Below are 18,238 nucleotides of genomic sequence, written 5' to 3' on the forward strand. Positions count from 1 at the left end.
ACGCCTATTGTCTTCCCTGTTTAACCAGTACGCCTATTGTCTTCTCTGTTTAACCAGTACGCCTATTGTCTTCTCTGTTTAACCAGTACGCCTATTGTCTTCCCTGTTTAACCAGTACGCCTATTGTCTTCTCTGTTTAACCAGTACGCCTATTGTCTTCCCTGTTACCAGTACATCTGTTGTTGTCTCTGTTTAACCAGTACGCCTATTGTCTTCCCTGTTATCAGTACGCCTATTGTCTTCTCTTTTTAACCAGTACGCCTATTGTCTTCCCTGTTACCAGTACGCCTATTGTCTTCTCTGTTTAACCAGTACGCCTATTGTCTTCCCTGTTACCAGTACGCCTATTGTCTTCTCTGTTTAACCAGTACGCCTATTGTCTTCTCTGTTTAACCAGTACGCCTATTGTCTTCCCTGTTTAACCAGTTCAAGCCTGTTGTCTTCTCTGTTTAACCAGTACGCCTATTGTCTTCTCTGTTTAACCACATTTACATTTACATTTAAGTCATTTAGCAGACGCTCTTATCCAGAGCGACTTACAAATTGGTGCATTCACCTTATGACATCCAGTGGAACAGTCACTTTACAATAGTGCATCTAAATCTTAAAGGGGGGGGGTGAGAGGGATTACTTATCCTATCCTAGGTATTCCTTAAAGAGGTGGGGTTTCAGGTGTCTCCGGAAGGTGGTGATTGACTCCGCTGTCCTGGCGTCGTGAGGGAGTTTGTTCCACCATTGGGGGGCCAGCGCAGCGAACAGTTTTGACTGGGCTGAGCGGGAGCTGTACTTCCTCAGTGGTAGGGAGGCGAGCAGGCCAGAGGTGGATGAACGCAGTGCCCTTGTTTGGGTGTAGGGCCTGATCAGAGCCTGGAGGTACTGAGGTGCCGTTCCCCTCACAGCTCTGTAGGCAAGCACCATGGTCTTGTAGCGGATGCGAGCTTCAACTGGAAGCCAGTGGAGAGAACGGAGGAGCGGGGTGACGTGAGAGAACTTGGGAAGGTTGAACACCAGACGGGCTGCGGCGTTCTGGATGAGTTGAAGGGGTTTAATGGCACAGGCAGGGAGCCCAGCCAACAGCGAGTTGCAGTAATCCAGACGGGAGATGACAAGTGCCTGGATTAGGACCTGCGCTGCTTCCTGTGTGAGGCAGGGTCGTACTCTGCGGATGTTGTAGAGCATGAACCTACAGGAACGGGCCACCGCCTTGATATTGGTTGAGAACGACAGGGTGTTGTCCAGGATCACGCCAAGGTTCTTGGCGCTCTGGGAGGAGGACACAATGGAGTTGTCAACCGTGATGGCGAGATCATGGAACGGGCAGTCCTTCCCCGGGAGGAAGAGCAGCTCCGTCTTGCCGAGGTTCAGCTTGAGGTGGTGATCCGTCATCCACACTGATATGTCTGCCAGACATGCAGAGATGCGATTCGCCACCTGGTCGTCAGAAGGGGGAAAGGAGAAGATTAATTGTGTGTCGTCTGCATAGCCATGATAGGAGAGACCATGTGAGGTTATGACAGAGCCAAGTGACTTGGTGTATAGCGAGAATAGGAGTGGTGAGAGCGCGTGGTGAGGAGACAGATTCTCGCCACGCCACCTGGTAGGAGCGGCCTGTCAGGTAGGACGCAATCCAAGCGTGGGCCGCGCCGGAAATGCCCAACTCGGAAGAGGGTGGAGAGGAGGATCTGATGGTTCACAGTATCGAAGCCAGCCGATAGATCTAGAAGGATGAGAGCAGAGGAGAGAGAGTTAGCTTTAGCAGTGCGGAGCGCCTCCGTGATACAGAGGAGAGCAGTCTCAGTTGAATGACTAGTCTTGAAACCTGACTGATTTGGATCAAGAAGGTCATTCAGAGAGAGATAGCGGGAGAGCTGGCCAAGGACGGCACGTTCAAGAGTTTTGGAGAGAAAAGAAAGAAGGGATACTGGTCTGTAATTGTTGACATCGGAGGGATCGAGTGTAGGTTTTTTCAGAAGGGGTGCAACTCTCGCTCTCTTGAAGACGGAAGGGACGTAGCCAGCGGTCAGGGATGAGTTGATGAGCGAGGTGAGGTAAGGGAGAAGGTCTCCGGAAATGGTCTGGAGAAGAGAGGAGGGGATAGGGTCAAGCGGGCAGGTTGTTGGGCGGCCGGCCGTCACAAGACGCGAGATTTCATCTGGAGAGAGAGGGGAGAAAGAGGTCAGAGCACAGGGTAGGGCAGTGTGAGCAGAATCAGCGGTGTCGTTTGACTTAGCAAACGAGGATCGGATGTCGTCGACCTTCTTTTCAAAATGGTTGACGAAGTCATCTGCAGAGAGGGAGGAGGGGGGAGGGGGAGGAGGATTCAGGAGGGAGGAGAAGGTGGCAAAGAGCTTCCTAGGGTTAGAGGCAGATGCTTGGAATTTAGCGTGATAGAAAGTGGCTTTAGCAGCAGAGACAGAGGAGGAAAATGTAGAGAGGAGGGAGTGAAAGGATGCCAGGTCCGCAGGGAGGCGAGTTTTCCTCCATTTCCGCTCGGCTGCCCGGAGCCCTGTTCTGTGAGCTCGCAATGAGTCATCGAGCCACGGAGCGGGAGGGGAGGACCGAGCCGGCCTGGAGGATAGGGGACATAGAGAGTCAAAGGATGCAGAGAGGGAGGAGAGGAGGGTTGAGGAGGCAGAATCAGGAGATAGGTTGGAGAAGGTTTGAGCGGAGGGAAGAGATGATAGGATGGAAGAGGAGAGAGTAGCGGGGGAGAGAGAGCGAAGGTTGGGACGGCGCGATACCATCCGAGTAGGGGCAGTGTGGGAGGTGTTGGATGAGAGCGAGAGGGAAAAGGATACAAGGTAGTGGTCGGAGACTTGGAGGGGAGTTGCAATGAGGTTAGTGGAAGAACAGCATCTAGTAAAGATGGGGTCGAGCGTATTGCCTGCCTTGTGAGTAGGGGGGGAAGGTGAGAGGGTGAGGTCAAAAGAGGAGAGGAGTGGAAAGAAGGAGGCAGAGAGGAAAGAGTCAAAGGTAGACGTGGGGAGGTTAAAGTCGCCCAGAACTGTGAGACCAGTACGCCTATTGTCTTCTCTGTTTAACCAGTACGCCTATTGTCTTCTCTGTTTAACCAGTACGCCTATTGTCTTCTCTGTTTAACCAGTACGCCTATTGTCTTCCCTGTTACCAGTACGCCTATTATCTTCCCTGTTTAACCAGTACGCCTATTGTCTTCCCTGTTTAACCAGTACGCCTATTGTTTTCCCTGTTTAACCAGTACATCTGTTGTCTTCCCTGTTACCAGTACGTCTGTTATTGTCTCTGTTTAACCAGTACGCCTATTGTCTTCCCTGTTACCAGTACGCCTATTGTCTTCTCTGTTTAACCAGTACGCCTATTGTCTTCCCTGTTACCAGTACGCCTATTGTCTTCTCTGTTTAACCAGTACGCCTATTGTCTTCCCTGTTTAACCAGTACGCCTATTGTCTTCTCTGTTTAACCAGTACGCCTATTGTCTTCCCTGTTTAACCAGTTCAAGCCTGTTGTCTTCTCTGTTTAACCAGTACGCCTATTGTCTTCTCTGTTTAACCAGTACGCCTATTGTCTTCCCTGTTACCAGTACGCCTATTGTCTTCTCTGTTTAACCAGTACGCCTATTGTCTTCCCTGTTTAACCAGTACGCCTATTGTCTTCCCTGTTTAACGAGTACGCCTATTGTCTTCCCTGTTTAACCAGTACGCCTATTGTCTTCTCTGTTTAACCAGTATGCCTATTGTCTTCCCTGTTACCAGTACGCCTATTTTCTTCCCTGTTTAACCAGTTCAAGCCTGTTGTCTTCTCTGTTTAACCAGTACGCCTATTGTCTTCCCTGTTTAACCAGTACATCTGTTGTCTTCACTGTTTAACCAGTACGCCTATTGTCTTCCCTGTTACCAGTATGTCTATTGTCTTCCCTGTTACCAGTACGTCTGTTACTGTCTCTGTTTAACCAGTACCCCTATTGTCTTCCCTGTTTAACCAGTACGCCTATTGTCTTCCCTGTTTAACCAGTACGCCTATTGTCTTCCCTGTTTAACCAGTACATCTGTTGTCTTCTCTGTTTAACCAGTACGCCTATTGTCTTCTCTGTTTAACCAGTACGCCTATTGTTCTCTCTGTTTAACCAGTACGCCTATTGTCTTCCCTGTTTAACCAGTATGCCTATTGTCTTCCCTGTTTAACCAGTACGCCTATTGTCTTCCCTGTTTAACCAGTACATCTGTTGTCTTCTCTGTTTAACCAGTACGCCTATTCTCTTCCCTGTTTAACCAGTACATCTGTTGTCTTCTCTGTTTAAGCAGTACGCCTATTGTCTTCCCTGTTTAACCAGTACATCTGTTGTCTTCTCTGTTTAACCAGTACGCCTATTGTCTTCCCTGCTACCAGTACGCCTATTGTCTTCCCTGTTTAACCAGTACACCTATTGTCTTCTCTGTTTAACCAGTACGCCTATTGTCTTCCCTGCTACCAGTACGTCTGTTGTTGTCTCTGTTTAACCAGTTCAAGCCTGTTGTCTTCTCTGTTTAAACAGTACGTCTGTTGTCTTCTCTGTTTAACCAGTACAAGCCTGTTGTCTTCTCTGTTTAAACAGTACGTCTGTTGTCTTCTCTGTTTAACCAGTACGCCTATTGTCTTCCCTGCTACCAGTACGTCTGTTGTTGTCTCTGTTTAACCAGTTCAAGCCTGTTGTCTTCTCTGTTTAAACAGTACGTCTGTTGTCTTCTCTGTTTAACCAGTACAAGCCTGTGGCATTTGCTGTGCGGTGTAACTTCTATTACATACCAGCAGACGACGACAACATCCCAGTACCAGGCCAGGCTGTCACCTTCGAGGCCAGAGACTTTCTACACGTCAAAGAGGTTAGAGTGTAACCCTTAACCCCTTTCCTTTAACCACTAGCTCTATGATAGTGATGATGATGGTAATAATGTAGTGGTGATGATGATGGTTATGGGAATGCATCACACTCCTTCCATTCTCTGAGTCTACCTCTCTCTTTTTTTCATGTCTTGTTGAGTCTGATGTTTTGTTAAATAAGTGCTAAATTATGTATTATTATTACTATTCATATTAAATCCAGTTCCCTGCCTGCCTTGTCTGAACAGAAGTTTAATAGTGACTGGTGGCTTGGGCGTCCGGTGAAAGAGGATGGAGTGGTGGGGTTCATACCCAGTCCAACCAACCTGGAGACCATCCTGATCAGGAGGGATGTCCAGGCCAGGAAAGCTGCCAAAGCTCTGGCCAGGTACACAGCCATAAGCCTGATCCTGACCCTTGACACCCTAACCCTGCTGGTAGCTACTGGTACTGTGCTTCTACATCTGCATTGCTTGCTGTTTAGGGTTTTAAGCTGGGTTACTGTATAGCACTTTGTGACATCGGCTGATAAATAAAGTGCTTTATAAATAAATGTGATTGATTGTTACTGCTACAACTACTGCTGATACAATTACTACTACTGATGCTTCTACTACTGCTGCTATGACTGTTACTGCTGCTATTACTACTAGTACTACTACTACTACTGCTGCTATTACTAGTAGTAGTACTACTACTGCTGCTGCTAATACTACTACTACTACTACTACTACTACTGCTGCTATTACTACTACTACTACTACTACTGCTTCTATTACTACTACTACTACTACTACTACTACTGCTGCTATTACTACTACTACTACTACTACTACTGCTGCTGCTATTACTACTACTACTACTACTACTACTACTACTACTACTACTACTACTACTACTACTACTACTACTACTGCTACTACCACTGCTGCTACAATTTCTACTAATACTAATGCTGCTAATAATATTTATGCTGCTACTACTGCTGCAACTACTGCTACTACTATTACAACTACTAATAATACTACTGCTGCTATTACTACTAGTACAACGAATAGTACATTTCCTACTGCTGCTACATCTACTACTGCTGCTATTAATACTAGTACTACTAATGCTACAACTACTACAACTACTAATGCTATTAATACTAGCAATACTGCTGCTACATCTACTACTACTGCTACTACATCTACTACTACTGCTACATATACTACTACTGCTGATGCATCTAATACTACTACTGCTGCTGCTATTACTGATTCATCTAGTACTGCAACTACTTATACTACTACTACTACTAGTAGTACTACTACTACAGCTATTACTGCATCTACTACTACTACTACTACTACTACTATTACCACCACTACTAACACTGCTGCTGCTACTACTACTAATGCTTCTACTACTGCTACTAATACTACTGCTACTAATATCATTGCTGCTTCTGCCACTACTACTACTACTGTCACTACTACTTCTGCTATTACTAGTATAACTACTATTATTACTACTAATGTCACCACTACTACACTCCAACTGTTGATACTCAAATCAAATCGTATTAGTCACATGCTCCGAATACAACAGGTGTAGACCTTACAGTGAAATGCTGAATACAACCTACGAGCCCAACAATGCAGTTGAAACATTTTTGGAATAAGAAATAAAAGTAACAAGTAATTAAAGAGCAGCAGCAAAATAACAATAGTGAGGTTATATACAAGTACAGAGTCAATGTGTTGGGGCACGGGTTAGCATTGAGACTATATACAGGGGATACCGGTAAAGAGTCAATGTGTGGGGGCACCGGTTAGTAATGAGACTATATACAGGGGGTACAGAGTCAATGTGTGGGGCCACCAGTTAGTCGAGGTAATTAAGGTAATATATATACTACCGTTCAAAAGTTTGGGGTCACTTAGAAATGACTTTGTTTTGAAAGAAAAGCACAATTTTTGTCCATTAAAATAACATCAAATTGATCAGAAATACAGTGCAGACATTATTAATGTTGTCAATGACTAATGTAGCTGGAAATGGTAGATTTTTATGGAATATCTACATAGGTGTACAGAGGCCCATTAGAAGCAATCATCACTCCTGTTTTCCAATGGCACGTTGTGTTAGCTAATCGAAGTTTAATCTGGAGGCGAAAGAAATACACACCTATTTAGGCGAGGTGCTGGCTAGCAGAGTGGAACTAAAAAAATAAATAAAGGAGAGCTGGACAGCTCAGACGCAAAAATATTTATGGCCAATATTTTGACAGACACAGTGTCTTCATCAAGAAATGTTTGTTTATCTGTGGCGGCAGGTAGCCTAGTGGTTAAAGCATTGGACTAGTAAACTGAAAGGTTGCAAGTTCAAATCCCTGAGCTGACACGGTACAAATCTGTCATTCTGCCCTTGAACAGGCAGTTAACCCACTGTTCTTAGGACATCTTAACTGACTTGCCTAGTTAAATAAAGGGCTGATTTTTTTAAAATCACGGCATAATGACAAACACTGCGGGGTGACTCATTTATATAGTGTTAAAAGATACACACAGGTGTCTGTAATCATGGCCGGGTGTGGCCTGATATCATTGGTTAATTCTCATGCATTAAAATAGCATACAAAAAACATGAATGGATAGCGTACGATCATAGATACAATTTGGCTACATAAGCCTACAAACATTTAGAGTAGCAAAATCACAAGAATGGCTTCAGATCAAAGTCTACGTTGAGACCGAAGGGAGCAAGGGTCTTTAAGTTAAAGATCCAGGCAGCCTCTTGTTTTAACAATACATTATTGAGGTCACCCCCTCTCCTAGGGAGGGTGACATGTTCAATGCCAATATAACGTAGAGACGAAGTACTACTACTTCTGCTACATGTACTACTACTTGTAGTACTGCTACTACTGCATCTCCTACTATTACTGCTAATACATCTACTACGACATCTACTACTATTACTGCTGCATCTACTACTACTACTAGCACTACTGCTACTACTGCTGTTGCTACAGGTACTACTACACCATTACCAATACTGCTGCTACTACTTCCACATCTAAATATGTTGCTGCTACTACTACTATTACTACGGCTACTAATTCTATTGTGGCTGCTACTACTACTACATCATTACCACTACTCCTGCTATTACTGCTACCACTGCTACAACTTCTACATCTGTTTCTGCTACTACTAATACTGCCACTAATACTGCCACTACTACTACTACTACTACCACTACTACTACTACTGTCACTACTACTGCTACTACTACTTCTACTACTGTCACTATTACTACTGCTGTGGCTGCCACAACTACTACTACTACTACCGTCACTACTACTTCTACTATTACTACTATAACTACTATTACCACTACTATTAGAGAAAGGGTTGCCTTTCAGAGAGACTTCAGAGATTGTAACATTCTCTGTTTCATGGAAACATGGCTCTCTCGGGATGTGTTGTCAGAATTGGTTCAGCCTCCAAGCTTCTCCATGCATTGCGCCGACAGAGATAAACACCTCTCTGGGAAGTGGAAGGGCAGGGGTGTATGCTTCATGGTGTAATCATAACAACATACAGAAACTCAAGTCCTTCTGCTCACCCGACCTAGAATTCCTTACTATCAAATGCCGGCCATATTACCTCCCAAGAGAAATCTCATCAGTTATCGTCACAGCTGTGTACATTCCCCCTCAAAGAGACACCAAGATGGCCCTCAAGGAACTTCACTGGACTCTATGTAAACTGGAAACCATATATCCTGAGGCTGCCTGTATTATAGCTGGGGATTTTAACAAAGAACATTTGAGAATAAGGCTGCCTTAATTCAATCAGCATATTGATTGCAGTACACGCGGGGGTAATACACTCGATCACTGCTACTCTAACTTCTGCAATGCATACAAAGGCCTCCCCTGCCCTCCCTCCAGCAAATCTGACCATGATGCCATCTTGCTCGTACCGTCTTATAGGCAGAAACTCAAACAGGATGTACCAGTGACTAGAACCATTCAACACAGGTCTGACCAATCGGAATCCATGCTTCAAGATTGTTTTGATCACGTGGACTGGGATATGTTCCAGTCAGCCTTGAAGAACAACATCGATCTATACACTGACTGTGAGTCAGTTTATAAAGAAGTGCATTGGATATGTTGTACCCACTGTGACTATTAAAACCTACCCTAACCATAAACCGTGGATGGATGGTGGCATTCGCGCAAAACTGAAAGCGCGAATGCCGCATTTAACCATGGAATGAGGTCTGGGAATATGGATGAATATAAACAGTGTACTTATTCCCTCCACAAGGCATTCAAACAAGCGAAATGCCAGTACAGGGACAAAGTGGAGTCAAAATTCAATGCCTCAGACAAGAGACGTATGTGGCAGGGTCTACAGGAAATCACAGACTACAAAAAGAAAACCAGCCACGTAACACTTCCAGACAAACTAAACACCTTCTTTGCCCGATTTGAGGATAATACAGTGCCACCTTTGCGGCCCGCTAATGAGGATGGCGCCCCCCCCCCCTCATTTTGTTATTTAAAAAAAGATGAAAGGTGGCCAGACTGACTACCCGATCTACTACGCCTTGCAAGTGTCCAGTCTCTCATGGACCGCGAAGTTGAGCTGAACATCTGTCCGTTGTATTGGGACAGATCAACACTGCCCTACTCAGACAGTTTAGCTATAGGAGGCATTTAAAACTGAGATTCAGTTTGCCTGGGTTACAGTAATATTGATGTACTTAGAAAGCAGGTTATGCTTTTGTCACAGCCGAGCCAAAAGCTGGAGGATATTTTCCCCTATCTGCTTGATGGTGGTGCATATAGGGCAGACCTTATCTTCAACTTGTGACTGTGTGGAAATCATCTCACACCATAAGCATTTATGCCCAGCTGTGTATAAAAACACAGGTCGGGTAGCACTGCTAGCATTAGCCTGTTCCGTTTTCATTATGGCTAGCAGCTAACTGCTACTTAACATGAATCCGGGACACAAACTTGTGGTCCCAGCCATGAAGGCTGACTGCCTCAAGGAAACCGTAGCAAAACTTTAGCTATGATTAAAAACGATTTCATGAAAACTATTTCATAAAAACAACAAACTGAGTGTATATGGTACACTATTCTGTTTCACAGTTTGATGATGTCTGTTGCGAGATGATGGACACATATTTCCTCTACTGCTGCGGCTGCTACTACTGTTACCATTATTACTACTACTACTACTATCACAACTACAATCACTACTACTATTAGTAATGCTATTACTACTACTATTACTTCTAATATTACGACTATCACTACTATTATTCCTACTATTACGCCTACTACCATCACTACTGATATCTCTACTACTACTGTTACTACTACTACTACTACTACTATTACTACTACAACTGCTACTACTACTACTACTGTTACTACTACTACTGCTACTACTACTACTACTACTGTTATTACTACTACTACTGCTACTACTACTACTGTTATTACTTCTACTACTACTACTACTACTACTACTACTACTACTAATACTACTACTACTACTACTACTACTGTTCTTACTACTATTACTACTGCTACTACTACTATTAGTACTACTACTACTATTACTACTACTACTACTGTTCTTACTACTATTACTACTGCTACTACTACTATTAGTACTACTACTACTATTCCTACTACTACTACTACTATTACTACTACTACTACTATTACTACTATCACTTCCATTACTCCTACTACTACTGTTACTATCATTACTACTACCATCACTACTACTATTTGTACTACTACTGTTATTACTACTCCTATTACTAATACCATTATTACTACTATCACTTCTACCATTGTTACTACTATTACTCTTACTGCTACTACTATAACTACTAGCATTATTACTACTATTACCACTACTATTGTTACAATTACTACTACCAATATTACTATTACCATTATTACTACTATTACTACTACCATTATTACTATTACTATTACCGTTATTACTATTACCATTATTACTATTACTACTGCCATTATTACTATTGCCATTATTATTACTAGCATTACTACTATTACTACTACTATTATTACTATCACCGCTACCATTATTTCAATTATCATTATTACTACTGTTAGTACTACCATTATTACTATTGCTACTACCATTATTGCAATTGCTTCTACCATTATTACTATCACTACTACCATTATTGCTATTACCATTATTACTACTGTTATTACAGCCATTATTACTATCACTACAACCATTATTACTATTACCACTATTATTACTGTTACCACTACCGGTATTGCTATTGCTACTACCATTATTATTAGTTCTACTACCATTATTACTATTACTACTACCATTGTTACTATTACCATTATTAGTACTGTTATTGCTACTGTTATTACTATTACTACTACTGTTATTACTATTGCCATTATTATTATTACAATTATTAATATTGTCATTATTACTACTATTACTGTTACTACTACCATTATTACTACTAGTATTACTACAATTATTGCTATTGCTACTACCATTATTACTATTACCCTTATTACTACTGCCATTACTACTAATATTACCACTACCATTTTTTCTACTATTACTACTATCACTACTGCTAGTATTACTACTATTACTCATACTTCTACTACCATTATTACTAATATTACCACTACCATTTTTTCTACTATTACTACTATCACTACTACTAGTATTACTACTATTACTCATACTTCTACTACCATTATTACTAATATTACTACTACCATTATTACTACTATTACTCATACTACTACTGTTACTACTACCATTATTACTACTATTACTCATACTACTACTGTTACTACTACCATTATTACTACTATTACTGCTACCATTTTTACTACTATTACTACTGTCACTACTACCATTATTACTACTATTACTCATACTACTACTGTTACTGCTACCATTATTACTACTATTACTGCTACCATTTTTACTACTATTACTACTGTCACTACTACCATTATTACTACTATTACTCATACTACTACTTTTACTACTACCATTATTATTAATATTACTTCCACTAGTATTACTAAAATTACTGCTGCTGCTGCTTTAATAAAATGGACTACGATGACTAAGATGAGTTCCTCACTTTTCTTCTTTCAGTAAAGCAGCAGTTTCTCAAGACACAAATAAAAAGTACACCCCGCCTTCAACTGGTGAGGTTTTATTTTGTTTTAGTGTTTTAATTCATTGATGGGTGTATTATTGTATTTCTTCTGCTTTTATTAATTAAAACGTTAATTATTTCTGGCAGTATATTTAATTGAAATGTGTATTGTTGTTTCTAATGGTTAGGTTAGGTGTATTATTGTGTCTGTTAGGGGTTAGGTGTGGTATTGTGTCTGTTTGGGGTTAGGTGTAGTATTGTGGCTGTTAGGGGTTAGGTGTGGTATTGTGTATGTTAGTGGTTAGGTGTAGTATTGTATATATGAGGGGTAGGTGTAGTATTGTGTCTGTTAGGGGTTAGGTGTAGTATTGTGTCTGTTAGGGGTTAGGTGTGGTATTGTGGCTGTTAGGGGTTAGGTGTAGTATTGTGTCTGTTAGGGGTTAGGTGTGTTATTGTGTCTGTTAGGGGTTAGGTGTGGTATTGTGGCTGTTAGGGGTTAGGTGTAGTATTGTGGCTGTTAGGGGTTAGGTGTGGTATTGTGTATGTTAGTGGTTAGGTGTAGTATTGTATATATGAGGGGTAGGTGTACTATTGTGGCTGTTAGGGGTTAGGTGTGGTATTGTGGCTGTTAGGGGTTAGGTGTGGTATTGTGTATGTTAGTGGTTAGGTGTAGTATTGTATATATGAGGGGTAGGTGTAGTATTGTGGCTGTTAGGGGTTAGGTGTGGTATTGTGGCTGTTAGGGGTTAGGTGTGGTATTGTGTATGTTAGTGTTAGTGTAGTTTGTATATATGAGGGGTGTAGTATTGTATATAAGGGTAGAGGGTCTGTTAGGTTAGTGTAGTATTGTGGCTGTTAGGGGTTAGGTGTGGTATTGTGGCTGTTAGGGTTAGGTGAGGGATTAGGTGTGGTATTGTGGCTGTTAGGGATAGGTGTAGTACTGGTTAGGTTAGTAGTATTGTATGTATGTGAGGGGTAGGTGTAGTATTGTATATGTGAGGGGTAGGTGTAGTATTGTATATGTGAGGGGTAGGTGTAGTATTGTATATGTGAGGGGTAGGTGTAGTATTGTATATGTGAGGGGTAGGTGTAGTATTGTATATGTGAGGGGTAGGTGTAGTATTGTATATGTGAGGGGTAGGTGTAGTATTGTATATGTGAGGGGTAGGTGTAGTATTGTATATGTGAGGGGTTAGGTGTAGTATTATATATGTGAGGGGTTAGGTTTAGTATTGTATATGTGAGGGGTTAGGTGTAGTATTATATATGTGAGGGGTTAGATGTAGTATTGTATATGTGAGGGGTTAGGTGTATTATTGTATATGTGAGGGGTAGGTGTAGAATTGTATATGTGAGGGGTTAGGTGTAGTATTGTGTCTGTTAGGGGTAGGTGTAGTATTGTGTCTGTTTGGGGTAGGTGTAGTATTGTATATGTGAGGGGTTGAGGGGTTAGGTGTAGTATTGTATATGTGAGGGGTTAGGTTTAGTATTGTATATGTGAGGGGTTAGGTGTAGTATTGTGTCTGTTAGGGGTAGGTGTAGTATTGTGTCTGTTTGGGGTAGGTGTAGTATTGTATATGTGAGGGGTAGGTGTAGTATTGTATATGTGAGGGGTTAGGTGTAGTATTGTTTATATGAGGGGTTAGGTGTAGTATTGTATATATGAGGGGTTAGGTGTAGTATTGTTTATATGAGGGGTTAGGTGTAGTATTGTATATATGAGGGGTTAGGTGTAGTATTGTATGAGCTGATGGAATGCATGTTTTCACTTCTGTCTTCTTTCTCCCCACAGTTGCTCAAGCTCAAAAGAAGTCGGTAAGTGTGTTTGTATGTCCGTGTGTTATTTTCATGCCATTCAGCGTTATAATGGTAGGCTTTGGTAAAAGCTCAATGTGAAATTTGCAAATCACCTTGATTGGAAGTACATAACACACTCCCTGCTTAAATTGAGCTATTCACCTTCTGAAAACGGCAGACATTTCCTTTTGACTATCCATGATAAATGCTACACATATAATATAACTTATATCAAATGATGAGTCTCAAATTGCCCCTTCCCTTTCAATAGCTGGGCAACGGCACACATTTCAGCAAATAAATGCCTGTTTCTAAATAAATTATTTACAATGTTTAATGTTTGATTTGTTACATTAAATCATTTTTTAACTCAATAAATACTAAGACAAAAGAAATGTGACAGTATGTAAATGATAAAACAGTGCAGTAAACAAAGACATTTTTAAAATTCTGAAATGAATGCTGGAATTAAATAACTAACTATGCAAATGAGCAAAAGCTAAAACTGCCGTAGGCCAAATGCCACTGACGTTTGATTTTGTAAATAAAAAAATGCTACAAAAAAAACTGTTCTGCTCTTTCCCTTTCCTAAATGTCTTTATTTTACACTGCTCATTAGTCATCATTTTGAAATCACAAACAGAAAAGTAAAAATATTTTTTTTCACACCTATTCCTAACTTAATCCTCCTAGACAATGTGCTGTAGGACGTTGGTACCCAGCTAGGCGCTAATGCTTCTCCCCACTGAATAAATGACAAATGGACAATAACTGGGCACCTAACTACACAATTGAATTTAAATTAACGAGGGTGAAGAGGTTGATTTAATTTAGAAAGATATATGTGACTCACTGCCTTGATTCGAAAACAAGACTCCCTAAATTTTATCAGCATATCGATTGCGCAACCAGGGCTGGAAAAACCTTGGATCACTGTTATTCTAACTTCCGCGACGCATATAAGGCCCTGCCCCGCCCTCCTCTCGGAAAAGCTGACCACGACTCCATTTTGTTGATCCCTGCCTATAGACAGAAACTAAAACAAGAAACTCCCGCGCTGAGGTCTGTTCAACGCTGGTCCGACCAATCTGATTCCACACGCCAAGACTGCTTCCATCACGTGGACTGGGATATGTTTCGTATTGCGTCAGACAACAACATTGACGAATACGCTGATTCGGTGAGCGAGTTCATTAGAACGTGCATTGAAGATGTCGTTCCCATAGCAACGATAAAAACATTCCCAAACCAGAAACCGTGGATTGATGGCAGCATTTGCGTGAAACTGAAAGCCCAAACCACTGCTTTTAATCAGGGCAAGGTGACCGGAAACATGACCGAATACAAACAGTGTAACTATTCCCTCCGCAAGGCAATCAAACAAGCTAAGCGTCAGTATAGAGACAAAGTAGAATCTCAATTCAATGGCTCAGACACAAGAGGTATGTGGCAGGGTCTACAGTCAATCACGGATTACAAAAAGAAAACCAGCCCCATCACGGACAAGGATGTCTTGCTCCCAGGCAGACAAAATAACTTTTTTTGCCCGCTTTGAGGACAATACAGTGCCACTGACACGGCCCGCAACTAAAACATGCGAACTCTCCTTCACTGCAGCCGACGTGAGGAAAACATTTAAACGTGTCAACCCTCGCAAGGCTGCAGGCCCAGACGGCATCCCCAGCCGCGCCCTCAGAGCATGCGCATACCAGCTGGCTGGTGTGTTTACGGACATATTCAATCAATCCCTATCCCAGTCTGTTGTTCCCACATGCTTCAAGAGGGCCACCATTGTTCCTGTTTCCAAGAAAGCTAAGGTAACTGACCTAAACGACTACCGCCCCGTAGCACTCACTTCCGTCATCATGAAGTGCTTTGAGAGACTAGTCAAGGACCATATCACCTCCACCCTACCTGACACCCTAGACCCACTCCAATTTGCTTACCGCCCAAATAGGTCCACAGACGATGCAATCTCAACCACACTGCACACTGCCCTAACCCATCTGGACAAGAGGAATACCTATGTGAGAATGCTGTTCATCAACTACAGCTCGGCATTTAACACCATAGTGCCCTCCAAGCTCGTCATCAAGCTCGAGACTCTGGGTCTCGACCCCGCCCTATGCAACTGGGTACTGGACTTCCTGACGGGCCGCCCCCAGGTGGTGAGGGTAGGCAACAACATTTCCACCCCGCTGATCCTCAACACTGGGGCCCCACAAGGGTGCGTTCTGAGCCCTCTCCTGTACTCCCTGTTCACCCACGACTGCGTGGCCACGCACGTCTCCAACTCAATCATCAAGTTTGCGGACGACACAACAGTGGTAGGCTTGATTACCAACAACGACGAGACGGCCTACAGGGAGGAGGTGAGGTTCCTCGGAGTGTGGTGTCAGGAAAATAACCTCACACTCAACGTCAACAAAACTAAGGAGATGATTGTGGACTTCAGGAAACAGCAGAGGGAACACCCCCTTATCCACATTGATGGAGCAGTAGTGGAGAGGGTAGTAAGTTTTAAGTTCCTCGGCGTACACATCACAGACAAACTGAATTGGTCCACCCACACAGACAGCATCGTGAAGAAGGCACAGCAGCGCCTCTTCAACCTCAGGAGGCTGAAGAAATTCAGCTTGTCACCAAAAGCACTCACAAACTTCTACAGATGCACAATCGAGAGCATCCTGTCGGGCTGTATCACCGCCTGGTACGGCAACTGCTCCGCCCACAACCGTAAGGCTCTTCAGAGGGTAGTGAGGTCTGCGCAACGCATCACCGGGGGCAAACTACCTGCCCTCCAGGACACCTACACCACCCGATGTCACAGGAAGGCCATAAAGATCATCAAGGACAACAACCACCCGAGCCACTGCCTGTTCACCCCGCTATCATCCAGAAGGCGAAGTCAGTACAGGTGCATCAAAGCTGGGACCGAGAGACTAAAAAACAGCTTCTATCTCAAGGCCATCAGACTGTTAAACAGCCACCACTAACACTGAGTGGCTGCTGCCAACACACTGACTCAACTCCAGCCACTTTAATAATGGGAATTGATGGGAAATTATGTAAAATATATCACTTGCCACTTTAAACAATGCTACCTAATATAATGTTTACATACCCTACATTATTAATCTCATATGTATATGTATATACTGTACTCTATATCATCTACTGCATCTTTATGTAATACATGTATCACTAGCCACTTTAACTATGCCACTTTGTTTACATACTCATCTCATATGTATATACTGCACTCGATAACATCTACTGTATCTTGCCTATGCCGCTCTGTACCATCACCCATTCATATATCTTTATGTACATATTCTTTGTCCCCTTACACTTGTGTGTATAAGGTAATAGTTTTGGAATTGTTAGGTTAGATTACTTGTTGGTTATTACTGCATTGTCGGAACTAGAAGCACAAGCATTTTGCTACACTCGCATTAACATCTGCTAACCATGTGTATGAGGACCAATAACATCTGCTAACCATGTGTATGAGGACCAATAACATCTGCTAACCATGTGTATGTGACCATTAACATCTGCTAACAATGAGGACCATTAACATCTGCTAACCATGTGTATGAGGACCAATAACATCTGCTAACCAAGTGTATGTGACCAATAACATCTGCTAACCATGTGTATGAGGACCATTAACATCTGCTAACCATGTGACCATTAACATCTGCTAACCATGTATATGAGGACCATTAACATCTGCTAACCATGTGTATGAGGACCAATAACATCTGCTAACCATGTGTATGAGGACCAATAACATCTGCTAACCATGTGACCATTAACATCTGCTAACCATGTGTATGAGGACCAATAACATCTGCTAACCATGTGACCATTAACATCTGCTAACCATGTGTATGAGGACCAATAACATCTGCTAACCATGTGTATGGGGACCAATAACATCTGCTAACCATGTGTATGTGACCATTAACATCTGCTAACCATGTGTATGTGACCAATAACATCTGCTAACCATGTGTATGTGACCAATAACATCTGCTAACCATGTGTATGAGGACCAATAACATCTGCTAACCATGTGTATGTGACCAATAACATCTGCTAACCATGTGTATGAGGACCAATAACATCTGCTAACCATGTGACCAATAACATCTGATAACCATGTGTATGAGGACCATTAACATCTGCTAACCATGTGTCCATTAACATCTGCTAACCATGTGTATGAGGACCAATAACATCTGCTAACCATGTGTATGAGGACCAATAACATCTGCTAACCATGTGTATGAGGACCAATAACATCTGCTAACCATGTGTATGAGGACCATTAACATCTGCTAACCATGTGTATGTGACAAATACCATTTGATTTGATTTGATTTGGTTTCTGTTT

The 18,238-nt window shown here is 42.3% G+C and overlaps 1 protein-coding gene across 7 annotated transcripts in view; it reads left to right on the forward strand.

The window, feature by feature from the left end:
- The window catches only part of cacnb2b (calcium channel, voltage-dependent, beta 2b), a 140,718-nt gene that overhangs the window by 19,918 nt on the left and 102,562 nt on the right, over positions 1 to 18,238 (forward strand). For all 7 annotated transcript variants that reach the window (XM_046348235.1, XM_046348234.1, XM_046348237.1 and 4 more), the window contains exons 3-6: positions 4,716 to 4,838; positions 5,085 to 5,224; positions 12,036 to 12,088; positions 13,832 to 13,854. In XM_046348235.1, coding sequence (XP_046204191.1) covers positions 4,716 to 4,838; positions 5,085 to 5,224; positions 12,036 to 12,088; positions 13,832 to 13,854 — 339 coding nt within the window. The remainder of the gene's footprint in view (positions 1 to 4,715; positions 4,839 to 5,084; positions 5,225 to 12,035; positions 12,089 to 13,831; positions 13,855 to 18,238) is intronic.

The sequence above is a fragment of the Oncorhynchus gorbuscha genome, linkage group LG04 (assembly GCF_021184085.1).
Source record: "Oncorhynchus gorbuscha isolate QuinsamMale2020 ecotype Even-year linkage group LG04, OgorEven_v1.0, whole genome shotgun sequence".
NCBI lineage: Eukaryota > Metazoa > Chordata > Actinopteri > Salmoniformes > Salmonidae > Oncorhynchus > Oncorhynchus gorbuscha.